The sequence below is a fragment of the Festucalex cinctus genome, chromosome 18, assembly GCF_051991245.1.
Source record: "Festucalex cinctus isolate MCC-2025b chromosome 18, RoL_Fcin_1.0, whole genome shotgun sequence".
Lineage (NCBI taxonomy): Eukaryota > Metazoa > Chordata > Actinopteri > Syngnathiformes > Syngnathidae > Festucalex > Festucalex cinctus.
Window position 1 is genome coordinate 19,346,494 of NC_135428.1, and position 13,431 is coordinate 19,359,924.

Here is a 13,431-nt window from a genome sequence, read left to right on the forward strand (position 1 = left end):
ACATCTGTAATAAAAGCCCTTCAGCCAAACAGTATTGCACTCAAAGGTAAAAATGTTACATCCCAAAGTGAATTTGTATTACAGTATTAGGAATATAATCTCCCAAAATGTATTTATTTCGAGAAAAGGTTGAAAATGCAAAAGACATTTTGGAACCACAAACCTCAAGTTGAAAGAAGGCATTTCAATTTAAAAGAATGAGGGAACTACAAGAAGCACTCCCTGAACATGTTTCAGTCCTTTCTCATTAACTTTAAGTTATGCATGAGCATGGCCCAAGACTACAGCTCTTAATGGCTGTCTCTTGATGGTAGAACCAGGTTATTACCATATATTCTCTCATCTTTTTGTGACGACTCAGCAGAGTCGATGAAAAACAGATCCCAGAAATGCAGGCTCAGAGGAGGAAAACAATCTCGATTTATTTCTTTGGCAAACCGAGTAATCAAGCTTGCTCGCAGGCAAGTCAACGAGGAGTACAAAAAGCGCTTGCAAACAGCAAGGAACACGAAGGTAACAGAAAACACTTGCAAAAGGCAAGGAGCACGAATGTAACACAAAACACTTGCAAAAGGCAAGGAGCACGAATGTAACACAAAACACTTGCAAAAGGCAAGGAGCACGAATGTAACACAAAACACTTGCAAAAGGCAAGGAGCACGAATGTAACACAAAACACTTGCAAAAGGCAAGGAGCACGAATGTAACACAAAACACTTGCAACAGGCAAGGAGCGCGAATGGAACAAAAACACTTGCAAAAGGCAAGGAACGCGAATGTAACAAAAACACTTGCAAAAGGCAAGGATGGAATAGAATAACATAAAACACTTGCACCCGGCAAGGACTATACGAAATATGACACGGAACCAAACAAAGACAGAATTAACAACAAAAGGCGACGCGGATACAATCACGTGAATACAACTAACCGAGGAACAAAACAGATTCAAGAATATTACCAACATGGGAACGCGGAGAACACTTGGACACAATGGTGAGCAAACAATAATCCGACAGCTGGCTGTGCTGCTCGGAGTCCTTTTAAAGTCTTGATTGCAAACATGTTGCAGGTGCGGCGCTGGGGAACGCCCCCCTCGTTACAGGCACTGAAAAAACAAAAGCACAACAGGGCTGAGAACCGAACCATGACACTTTTTAATTCAAGACATTAGAAAATACCACAATAAATAAATGAATAAATAAATACATACATACATACATCGTCTTGACCGCTTATTCCTCACAAGGGTCGCGGGGGGTGCTGGAGCCTATCTCAGCTGGCTATGGGCAGTAGGCGGGGGACACCCTGGACTGGCAGGTAAATAAATAAATAAATAAATAAAACCTGGTCATGCTTCTTTCAGCAGTTTCAAATATGACACCATTGTTAAAAAAAATTGGGTCACAATTTTTCTTTTTTGCATTGTGGTGTAACATGCATAGTCTAATAGTTTTCACTGAAAGCACTATTCATGTTTGAAAATGCAAAACAAAGATGTTTTACCATGTCTTAACTTGATAATGATCAGTCAGGCTTTGTTTGTGGCTTTTTACCCCCTCACTCCCTCCTCATGCTTGTTTTTCCCCATCTAAGAAACATGGGCGCTAATTAGCGAACCATCAGGCTTCACTTTCTGTTGCCCTGTCTTGATTACTGTTATTTTTCATGTTTCTTGGACGGGTTGTGACTGTGAAGAACAAACTGTTTGTTTTTACATACCTGTAGTTGACCAATTAAGTACATTGTATGTCATCCTAAAAAAATAAATAAATATATATATATATATATATATATATATATATATATATATCAAATTTCCATTACCATTCATTTATCGTATTTGAAAATTCAAATTAACCCTTGCTACTGCATGCCTACTGTGTCTGTTTGGGTTGTGTGTGTTCATGATTAAAAATAATTGACAGCAGCAGTATTAAAATAGAAAGGTAACATCTAATGTTTTCTTTCTTTTTTTTTTAACCTTTATTTGGACAGCGAGTAATCCTCACCTGAAAAGAAGGTTACTGTCTCTTTGGCCAGGTCAGGACCCCACAGGCCACAAATCCACAACAAGCCTAAAAGCGGACAGATGGCAGAGCAGGCAGAAGTGGGCAGCAGTCCCTGAAGGAAGCCAATCAGGCATTGTCACAGGAATGATGAAGTAAACAATGACACAATCCATCAACTGGGCCATCAAATGAGCAATTATTTCCTCAAAATCCAATATCGGGTCTCGTTCGCTGCCCGGGGATGACACTATTATGTTGTTCCTTGGGACAGTAATGATGGTAGGAATGAGTTTCTGTAGATAGAAATTGTGGACTGAAACATTTTGTGAATTGAGAATGTCGTTTTCAGTTTTTAAACTGTCAATTCAAACAGCTCTGTATTATGCAAGAGTTTCATGATATACACCTACTGTTGACAGGATTTGGTAATTGGTACATCACAATATAGCTGTTGTGGAGTGTAACATATTGTTTTTAAATTACGTGAATTAAGAAAAACACAGATAATGTAGATGAATCTTGGGTAGCCTTGTCATTATGTTTATGGCACGAATGGCAGCATTGTGTTGCGCACATCAGCCTCACTGTCAAAAAGTTCTGGGTTTAAATCTCGGCTCAGACCATCCTGTGTTGAGTTGGTTTTCTCTAGTTAGTCCATCTTCTGCCTACATCATGCAAAAAAAAAAAAAAAAAAATTCTAAATCAGGGGTCTCAAACTCAATTTATGTGGTGGGTGCCGGAAATTGAGTTTGGGCGTGTCTGGGCCACATCAAGTATTCCACCAATAAGTGTTCAAGCATTCAGAAAGATTACCACAAATCCCTTCCTCCCAATCTTTTATTAGTTCAGAACATTACGGGTTCATCAGAACGTGAACAAGATTGGTGACCTGGTCGTCTCGCTGATCTCCATGATATTTTGCATACTCCTCAGAATGTCTAGTTGAGTAATGAAATCTGATTTCTTCAGCACCACTACTCCCCGGTGCATTTAAGATACGTTGGGATGCCTGTGTGCTCAACAAAAAACATCCCATCTCGTTTTGTTTTCTTTTCATTATTGGCTGTTGTCATCGCCAACTTTCCCTTCACGGCAGGTTTTGAAAAACACATGACTGGAATTGGGGAACAGGGTATCTTATCTTTCCACTTGTTACTTCAGTATTATGTTTCCCCAAAAGCTGCAATGAGCCTGATCTATGGTAGCCCATAAGTGATTTAAATACAGAACAGAAATGCTCCTCAAACATTTGAATAGGATATTGTATGTATGAGGTCTCCAGCAGACTTTATCATCAATTATTGCCTCAAGGATTTTTTATTTATTTACTCGCTCTATATTTACACTATTTGATTACAAATACCATTAATTTTATCTTCCTTAAATTTATCGCTAACTTGTTTTCATAAAAAACACAAAAACATACTTTAACCTTGTGTGTGTGTTTTAAAATAATTTTTTATGTAATTACCTCTCAAATTTGCTGCATGCTCTCACCAGAAGCCAGGATGTTCGTATCATCTGCGAATAGCACACATTGATTAGTTGTGATACATTACAAAATTATGCGTATAAAGGGTGAGCATTTTTTTTTTTCCCCAACACTGACCTCTATGCAGTCCAAGAGTTATACTAACCCGGCTTCACAAATGGTTGTTCCATATGTGTTCCACACACATATGTGTTCCAAATTACTGAACAGTTTGTGTTTATGAGTTGTGTACCCCAAATCTGTCATGAGCCTGCGCTATGACAGCCCATAAGTGATTAAAAAATAAATAAAAAATAAAAAAACGGCCCAAGTTAACTGCAAGAAAGGTGGGAGCCGCAATATTAAACCTTCATGCTACGTTGGGGCCACAAAATATGTGGGTCACAGCTGGCCCTCAGGCCGCAAATTAACTGAACAAAATAAAAACAACAACGCAATACTTTTCAGCTTTTTCCTACCACCTCCTGTATAAATACCACAACAAAAACCTTGATTCGAAATAAAACAAAAAATGAAACAATTTTAGTGCCATTTCAAGGTAACGAAGGGATTGTTTCGTCGCGTCAGCCTCCACCTGAGCATCTTCCACGGGTTCCGCGCCACATTTTTGTCCATGCTTGAGCGTTGCCTTCCCTCCCACCAACCTTAGCAACAGAGTGAACATGGCGGCGTCCAGCAACGCAGAACAATCACCAGAGCTATCGAGGCCGTTAAAGATACCGAAAACTGAGGTGCCATCCCCAGAGTCGGAGGATTTGAGTGACAGCAACCAGTACCACTCCGGTCCCTCCACACCCAACCGCTTCTCGCCGTTGAACGTGGGCTCCGGGGTCGCTGCTCGGACGGCGGCCTCATCCTCCAACAACTACACTGCTTGTCGGGGTATGTCGTGGACCCCTTCTGAGACGAACGCCCTCATCGCGGTGTGGGGGAACGAGAGGCTGACGGAAGCCAAGATGCAGCAGTTGGAAGTCGCGGGTACCATGTTTACTGGGAAGGCCCCCGGCCCCGCCATGTACGAGAGGGTGTCAAGAGCCTTGTCGGAGTTGGGCTACGAGAGAACCCCGTCTCAGTGTCGGGAGAGGATGAAGGTACGCAGGACTTTGGAGAAATGCATCCATTTACCTTTCACATCGTGGTGTTGTCTCGTGATTCGTATACAGTTCCACGTGTCAGGTTGTCACACTGGTAATTAATTGTCTCTAGTCTTTTGATTAACTGTGTTGACTGTTTCACCGTGACGTCAAAATACTTCCGGGTGGCACCAGTCGTAAACAGGGCAAATGGCTGGAATGATGATTTTGGCCTTCTTTGCCACTGTTTTTGTTGTAAAGTGTCAGATGATCAGATGTGATGTTAGGTAAATTACATCAAATGGTGGTTGGTTGGTTGGGTTCATTGAACATATAAATACATCACAAGTATAAAATACAAGCTGAAGTGAAAAAAAAAAAAAAAAAAAGAGTACAGAAAAAAATGGTCAATAGTATCATAATTTACATGTTCAAAAGGAGTAGGAAGAAGTACAAAAACTTATCGAGTCCTCCTCCCGAATATTTCTATAATAATAATATACTAATAAGTTGTTCTTGGTGGCAGTCCACTCCACCTCCCAGTGCTGAGGACGCAAGATCGAGTCCAGGTTCGGCCTTCCTGGGTGGAGTTTGCATGTTCTCCCCGTGCCTGTTTGGGTCTTCTCCGGGTAATCCGATCTCTTCCCACATTCCAAAGACATGAATGGCAGGTTAATTGGGTGCTCCGAATTGTCCCTAGGTGTCCTTGTGAGTGTGAGTGTGAGAGGTTGTTTGTCTCTGTGTGCCCTGCGATTGGGTGGCAACCAGTTCAGGGTGTACCCCGCCTACTGCCCGAAGCTGGCTGGGATGGGCTCCAGCACACCGTGACCTTTGTGAGGAATAACAGGTTAAGAAAATGGATGGATGGATAAGTTGTTCTTACTAACATAAAAATTAAACAGTAGAAAGTAAACAAAACGTGTTTATCTTAAGTGCACAGATTTATTGGTATGAGTTGTAAGTCCTTATCCATTTCATATACGCAAAGAAGCGAGAGAGCGAAAGTAAAGCCCTACATATACAATACAATAAATTCCCAACCATTAAGTATTTAACATATGTGGGCACACACATATGCACGTGCCCATACACACATGAATACATACACACAAATATTTATTTATATTTATACCTTATTTACATTTATTTATTATTTACATTTACATTAAAAAATTAACCCCTTTAATAGAAATTATATAATTTTGACTTTTTTTTTTTTTTGTAGAATCCGATGTTCAAACGTCCATAACTTTTTGTTTATGTATTATGTGACAGCATTATAACACATGGTAAATATTACATTAAAAATTTGATATGCTATACAATCATAAAGTAATATGATGTACTAGTAAAATATAGCAAATAAGGCAAAATAATTACTCATTTCTGCACTTAATTTTTATAATGCTCAACTCGACTCGATTGAAGTAGACATTATAGCACTTCCACAACAGTAGGTGCCATGCATAATAAAACAAAAACAAAATAAGAGTTGGAAATGAACAAGAACTCCATACAGGACTGTCTCAGAAAATTAGAATATTATGATAAAGTCCTTTATTTTCTGTAATGCAATATAAAAAACAAAAATGTTATACATTCTGGATTCACTTGGATACACTTGCAGGTGTTTCGAGTTAATTAGACAATTCAAGTGATTAGTTGAATAGCCTTCTACTAGTATACTTTTTCATGATATTCTAATATTTTGAGATAGGATATTTGAGTTTTGTTTAAGCTGTAAGCCATAATCAGCAATATTAAAATAATAAAAGGCTTGCAATATTTCAGTTTATTTGTAATGAATCCAGGATGTATGACTTTCTTTTTTTAATTGCATTACAGAAAATAAAGGACTTTATCACAATATTCTAATTTTCTGAGACAACCCTGTATATTCCATATGTTGTTAATATACATCGAAAATAAACATATATTGCATTGTTAGGAGGCATTTGTAGTTGACAAAATTCATTAAATTAGTGTTGCAAGCAACAGAAAATATGAGCTATCATGGCAGGTCATAGGAACACTAGAAGAGACCTGACAAATGGCTATTTGTATTGGAAGAATGGTCATACCTAAAAGAGAGTTTGTCAACTAAAAATTTGGGAAATGTTAACCAAACTTGATCTTTTGAGAAATTTCAAAGTCAGGATTAAAACCAGACCCGTCACCAGAGCTCAGGCTTAAGGGGGGCACATGAAATGCATGGGCGGGCCCAATTATTATGAATACCATACTGACAGCATTAACTTGCCCAATATATTTGGATAAATTTATGTAGCACTGTCGTGCATCTATCCATTGAATGGCGCCCGCTGACAGTATTATCATAGACTGCATTTACAGTACACACACATAAAGTAGACTGCAGTGGCGTCGTGAGTACGTTGACGCCGCAGCCATATTGGATGAGGCAAAGTGAAGCTATTTGTAAAGATGCCTCCTTCTGTTTCTCCTTGGAGATGTATCATCAAGCCACAACTCATTAGATTAATAAGGAATTATTATTACCTTTGATTATATTACCCCATTCAAAGTCAATCTTACTATTTTTGCTGATGTAATGGCAAATACAATTGCCACATCCAATAGGGCGGATGTGCTGACATATTGATTCGAACGGGCCACCTGTTTTTACGGTGTCTGCAGCAGAATTAAAAAGAGAAAAAGGAAAGCAAAATCCTACCTCATTGTAGATGCCAAAACGATATGTGGGTCCCGTAGTTTTTTTTTTTTTTTTTTCCAAGTGACTCTTTAGTTGCCGACACGAAAGTAGTTTGTAGTATGTCCCTCCTCACTTGTCTTGTGCGCCAGCGAAAAAATGGGAAATAAAAACAGCATTTTTTTTTCATGTAACACATTCTATTTCGTTTTTAAACAAAATATATGAAAATTGGTACATTAAGACACGTGTCATGTTAAGTTTATAAGTAAATAAATGTTGATATTCTTCCTCTGTTTTAATTTTTCTTAGCAAGACACAGTGTCCAATCACTGGTGAGCTATTTTTGCATTAATTGAAGGCAATTAACTTCAAAGACGCTGCTGGTCTGCGATTGACTGGCAACCAGTCCAGTCCAGGGTGCCTACTGCCCAGAGCCAGCTGAGATAGGCGCCAGCAACCCCCGCGACCCTTGTGAGGAATAAGCGGCCAAGAAAATGGATGGATGGATGGACGCTGCTGGTTTTATTTCTTAGGGACAATGCAAGCTGCAAAGGCAAACGTTAACTGCAATATTTAAATTTAACGAGCAATATTGATTCTGATGCCTGCGTATCGATACGTGTATTGTAATGAGGCCCGCAACGATATATTGCCGTATCGATTTTTTGAGCACACCCCTAGTATATAGATATGATGAAAAACACAAATGTAGTCAAACAAGAAAAAAATGTGGTTCCGGCATTAAAAATGTGCAGACATTAAGGTTGTTGAGTGACTGTTTTTAGAACATTCCATGGCAGATTGTAACGCATGATGGTTTGGGCCGAGTACAGCCATGGACGCGATAGTAGCCAAGTAGGGAGCAAAAATAGGCTGAATATCTATTTGAAATTGAACTTACTTTATTGAAAGACAATAAAAATATGTTTCTCAGCACTATCATACAAGTCCGTACCCGACCATTAACCGCTCAGGTCCATGGTAAAACTACACTGGCGTAAGCAAGACAGTAAGCAGACAGGCGGTATAGTAACTTAATCATATCAGTGGACTCACCGGCGACAGTCCAGGTCTCCGTCAGGCAGAGGAAATACAAGTTGTTGGACAGGAAAAACTCCCTCGAAATAAACCATGTATTTGTCAATGACCACCCATTTAACGGCACAATCCTTGTGGGAGCAGCAGGGGTAGATGGCTCTTTTTTGTCCGGCGGTCTCGAGGAAGCTCCTTAACTCATTTACTCCCAATAACGTGTAAATACGTTTTATTTATTTATTTATTTATTTATGCTAGAGCATACAGAAGGCTGATGCAGCCTCTCAACTGCAAAGAATGGTTGCAGAAATGGTAGTTATTACACAAACGGCCAGCAGGTGGCAGCAGAGCAAAGGAGCTCAACCAGCGCCATGTAGAAAAAAAAGCTAAATTACTTACAATTTTAAATAGATTTGTGAAAACTGATGAAACTTAGCTCTCTTCGAATGCTAATTGCTGCAAAATGGAAACAGTTAGAAACATACTTTTTTTTTCCTGATTAAAGAAGAGATGTCTTTCTTTTGATAGGTTCCATGCTTTTATAGCAATAGAACACAATATTCTGTGGGCCTTGCAAAGTCAGTCAAAGCTTTTCAGGTGAGCCGACGATCGGTAAAACAGCCAGGAGTCGACAGGGTCCACCAGTCGAGGATACACCACAACGGAGTACGTCCATGCGTTCGAGAACGAGCAGGGGACGAAACTTGTTCCAGCGCCCGTTTTAGCTTCACCAGCTGTGGGGTGACATAAGATGGCCAAGAAACTACGTAGTATATGTTTTAAGTCACACATCTTCAAAGAGAGAGAATTGTAAACATATGTTGAGGGTGTCAGTAACTCCCCGCCCCCTTCCACGATATTCATGGCAGGGCTCGGCCCCAATCCCGAACTATTCATGGGACATACTGTACTACTACTAATTTCAGTATTTCTCCCACCTCACACAGACACTTCGTCGCTGCTACAGTCGTGTGAAGGAGCATGGCATCGGCAAGAGGAAGAGCAGCTACACAATCGAGCAACTGGAGAAGGTGTTTGGTCAGGGAGGCTGGGATTCCCAGACCTGTGCTCCGGTGCTGATCAACAGCAATGGACTTTACCAGGAGATGGAGTCTGATGGCAGCACCTTGGAAGACTTCTCACAGGAGGACTGGTGCAACCAGGTGCTCGATTCGGCATTCCAGGAGGGAGATTTGGAAGCTGGTAGGTAGTTGGCTAGGTAGGGATATAATAATAGAATGATAGTAAATTTCAACTTATGTGGATTCTTTTTTTTTTTTTTTTTTCCTACAGAAGAAATACATATGCCGAGAAGCAAAGCTCTTCTGATTCAAGCAGGGGTCTCGGAACAAATCCAGTAAGGCAAATTCAGTATTCCAGTTTCCATTCCCTGAAGTAGGAGAATCGTTATAAATAATGATTGATGTTTTTATCCATCCATCCATTTTTACATTCAACTGCATACATGCAGAAAGGCTGCAAGTGAAGCTACATCAGTAGACAAGTGAATGCTTATATAAAGCAAGCAACAAAGCGAGATAAAGGTTAAAAGTTGTTGTGCTCAGCTTGTGTGAAGTATGAGTAATGTATGAGTAATTTATGAGCGTGACATGTACTTTTGTACAATTCTTCTTCTTCTTCTTATTATTATTATTATTATTATTATTATTATTATTATTATTATTATTATTATTATTATTATTGGTGGTGGTGGTTGTAGTAGTCGTAGTAGCGCCCCCCCCTCCTTCATGAACAGAGGGGCACCAGCAATCTTGCCCTTGAGTGTAACTTAAAGTAGGCAAAGCAGTTTTATTTCTACAACACATTTCATACACAGGGCAACTCAATGAGCGTTACACAAGCAAAAATACAACTCCTACAAGCATAAACACTACAGTTAACAATATTCAGAAGCAAAGCAGAGAAAAAGTAAAGTTACTAAAAGAACGTACATTTACAAAGTTAAAACACATTGAAGGTCCTCTGAAATGAAATGTTCACCTTTTTTTTTTAGGTTTTTGATCATAAATTTGCCTCCTGACTAAGTCCCCAAAACTGTGAGATAAACGACCCATGTTTCCCTTTCCAATGGGCGTTTGTATCAAAGTAGCTCAAACAGCACTCTGAAATATTAGCAGATCGGTTTTGTACGTCACTAACCCCACCTTTTTCGGTTTTGCATGTCACTAGCTCAGTGCGAACTCCACCCTCACAATTTTCAACCCCACCCCCCACTGGAGATTTCCAACCCACGAACAAACCGCAGCAGCAGCAGCAAGAGGACAGCATGGCGGCAAAACAACCCCATAGGAACTGCTCTGTACCAGAGTGTACCGAGGACAACAAAAACCTTTTTCTTCTGCCACATAAAGGGTTGTTGTTGGACTTTATTTATGCATTAACTATGCCCAAGCAACTCCCAAAACGTTTGTTAGTGTGTGGCAAACATTTTACTGACGACTGCTTCAGGAATTTAGGACAATACAAACGTGGATTAACAGAAGATCTTTCACTTACCCCGGGATCGATACCAACTATTAGTAAAGCACGCAAAAGCATGTGCCAATATTCCTTCAGGTGCAGACATGAAGACTCAAGTTTGCAAACAGGAGCACACGTAAAAGATCAGACTTGGCCACGCCCAACTCATTTTGTAATCGAAATCACACACACGAGTCTGGCGAGCCTTGGCCACTCCCACCAAAATCTGCTTGTTTGATGCTAGGGCTAGGCTAACAGTAGTCCTTCCTCGTGGAGACTGCAACTCTACAAGGTGCAATTTAGTGAAAATTTCTTTTGATACAGTATTAGGGCGTCCAGAGGATGGTTGGTGTCATTGCTGCAAAGCTCATTTCAGACTCTTTAAAAATGTTTAAGAGTAAAGAAATAAGACTAGTTTTCTATATGTATTAAATGGGGGGAAGAGCATAATTAAAAAAAAATGTTTAGAAGACAATCACAAAAAAAAGCAACATTTTTAACCTGGATTTAACAGTATTTACACTCAGGTGTTACTTCTCTTCTGTTGGCAGCTTATTCTTTATTATTGTGTGCAGCATAACAGCTAAATGCATCTTCTCCATGTTTACTTTGAACTATAGGTTCCACTAGGTTCCACTAATTGATCAAAGTCTGCACATGTCAGAGCCCTACTGGGTTTTATATAATAAGCATTTCAATCAGCATTCTTGAATGGATTTGGGACCCAAACCATTCAGTGGAGACCAGTAGCATAATTTTGAAATGATTTCTATGGCTGACTGGGAGCTGTAATGATGGATGTCTCTGCAGGTGTAACGACAAAATATTGTCATATAGAGCACATGATTTTTTTTTTCCCAATTCTATCTGAAATTTCTGTGTCATGCCACTAGGTAGTGCCAAATGAATCAAGAATGGATGATGATGTGGCTTGTTTTTGAGGCTCCGTTTTGAATACCGTGGATATGAGCTTGACCCGAAATTGCATATTTCCACAAATAATTTGCACTCCAATAATAGTGATTATAATTGCCTATGTTGATAGTTTAAACCATAAATATACTGCAAACCGTGATCCCAAAAAACAGTTAAATAGCATTCAAATGCTTGCAAACATCTTTCAACATTACTATAGCCTTAATACACCTTAAAGCTGAAAATGTAATAGCACAATGTGCAGTATCTGTAAGAACACAACATTTCTGATAGAGATGATGATAATTAGGTATTACTATAGCAGTGCAGTCCATTTATAACAGGGAACATTTGACTGCACAGCAAAGCGTAGGGATTAACAAGCGGGACCGCCACTCTGGTATGCCAATCCACAGGCACTGTCCCTGATGTCCAAGCGATGTTGCAGAGGCGTTTCACTCAGGACAGCACAGCAACATTCTGGAGCATTCAGGATCTCCAGGCAAATCTCATCCATTCCTGGGGCCTTGCCTCCTGATCACACACTTCCAGGTCTCAACTCATATTGGCAACAAGTCCTCCAACAATAATGACCATTTTGGTCGTTTTACCATGCACCAAAATACAACCGTGTGTCACATACTGTAGTTTAGCGACCTCTATCGGTCATGTTAAATAGTGAAAAAATACCAAACTGAGACTCAAGTAAATTTACTGAGCTAACGGTCCAGTAACAATCACTATTCAGTTTTAATCTAATGGTTGGGGTTAGGATGAGGTTTCAGTGAAGGTGTACAGTACATGTTACGTATTGACGTGGGACACTAATGGTTGAGATTAGGAAAAGGCACAGTGGGGTTGTACAAAACATGTAGTACACTAACAAAACATGTACCCAACACTAAAACAGTCACTGAACAAATAGCTCAGTTACATAAGCACTCGTCTTGGGACAAGACCAGGGGTGGGCAAACTCAGTCATGAAGGGCCAGAGTCCTGCAGGTTTTGGAGGTTACCCTCTTCCAACACAAGCTGATTCCAATCAACAGGATCATTATCAGGCTTAAGCAATGCTTGCTGATGAGCTGATCATATACCAGCTGTGTTGGAGTAGGGAAACATCCAAAACCTGCAGGACTCCAGCCCCTGAGGACCGAGTTTGCCCACCACTGGACTAGACAGACCGGATTCGAAACTTTCTTTTTGTATACAGCTGTGCTTGTTTTAAAATGCTTTATAAGTAAAGTTGAGTTGAGTATTTTTGCGCTATTGAACATGGCCGAAAGAGGTCGCTAAACTAAAATACCTAACACTTGGTCGTAACTTGGCAACTTTTCAAAACGATCTATGTGGTCGTATTTATTGTAGGACTGTCTCGTTATTGCCCACTTGTACATTGAAGTCCTCCGGCAGGACGAGGGGGCCCCAGCGGGACCGTTCTCGAGTGCCCCCTTCAAAGATTCCAAAAAAGGTGGGCACTCTGAACTGCTCTTTCATGCATAGGCACAAACTAGAGGGTGACACAGGGATGGTTTCTCCCATCCCACTCCCACAGAAAATATACCATCCCATCCGTGTCCCAGACCATAGTTTCCTTTTTTTTTTTTTTTTATCCTTTTTCATCTGCTCCTGGTCAAAACGACTCCTGTCCATTTCCACCCAATCGCCGGTTCAAGAAATCCAGCGCTACTGGAAGCACCTTTACCTTGTACGTCGTGTAGTTCTTTTTGCCTAACGTTAGTACATAATACA

At 40.1% G+C, this 13,431-nt stretch overlaps 1 protein-coding gene and 1 long non-coding RNA gene across 2 annotated transcripts in view; one reads left to right on the forward strand and one right to left on the reverse strand.

Annotated features, from left to right (window-relative positions):
• Window positions 1–411: 411 nt before the first annotated feature.
• LOC144006756 (uncharacterized) lies at window positions 412–4,753 on the reverse strand. Its single transcript, XR_013279931.1, has 4 exons — window positions 4,630–4,753; window positions 3,484–3,533; window positions 2,013–2,124; window positions 412–1,313 (listed from the first exon to the last, which is right to left on the reverse strand). It is a non-coding gene; the product is annotated as an uncharacterized LOC144006756 (long non-coding RNA).
• Window positions 4,105–13,431, forward strand: part of msantd2 (Myb/SANT DNA binding domain containing 2) — an 11,511-nt gene continuing 2,184 nt past the window's right edge. Inside the window, exons 1-3 of the mRNA XM_077505774.1 lie at window positions 4,105–4,595; window positions 9,231–9,486; window positions 9,577–9,640. Of these exons, the coding sequence (XP_077361900.1) occupies window positions 4,167–4,595; window positions 9,231–9,486; window positions 9,577–9,640 (749 nt within the window). The 5' untranslated portion in view covers window positions 4,105–4,166. The remainder of the gene's footprint in view (window positions 4,596–9,230; window positions 9,487–9,576; window positions 9,641–13,431) is intronic.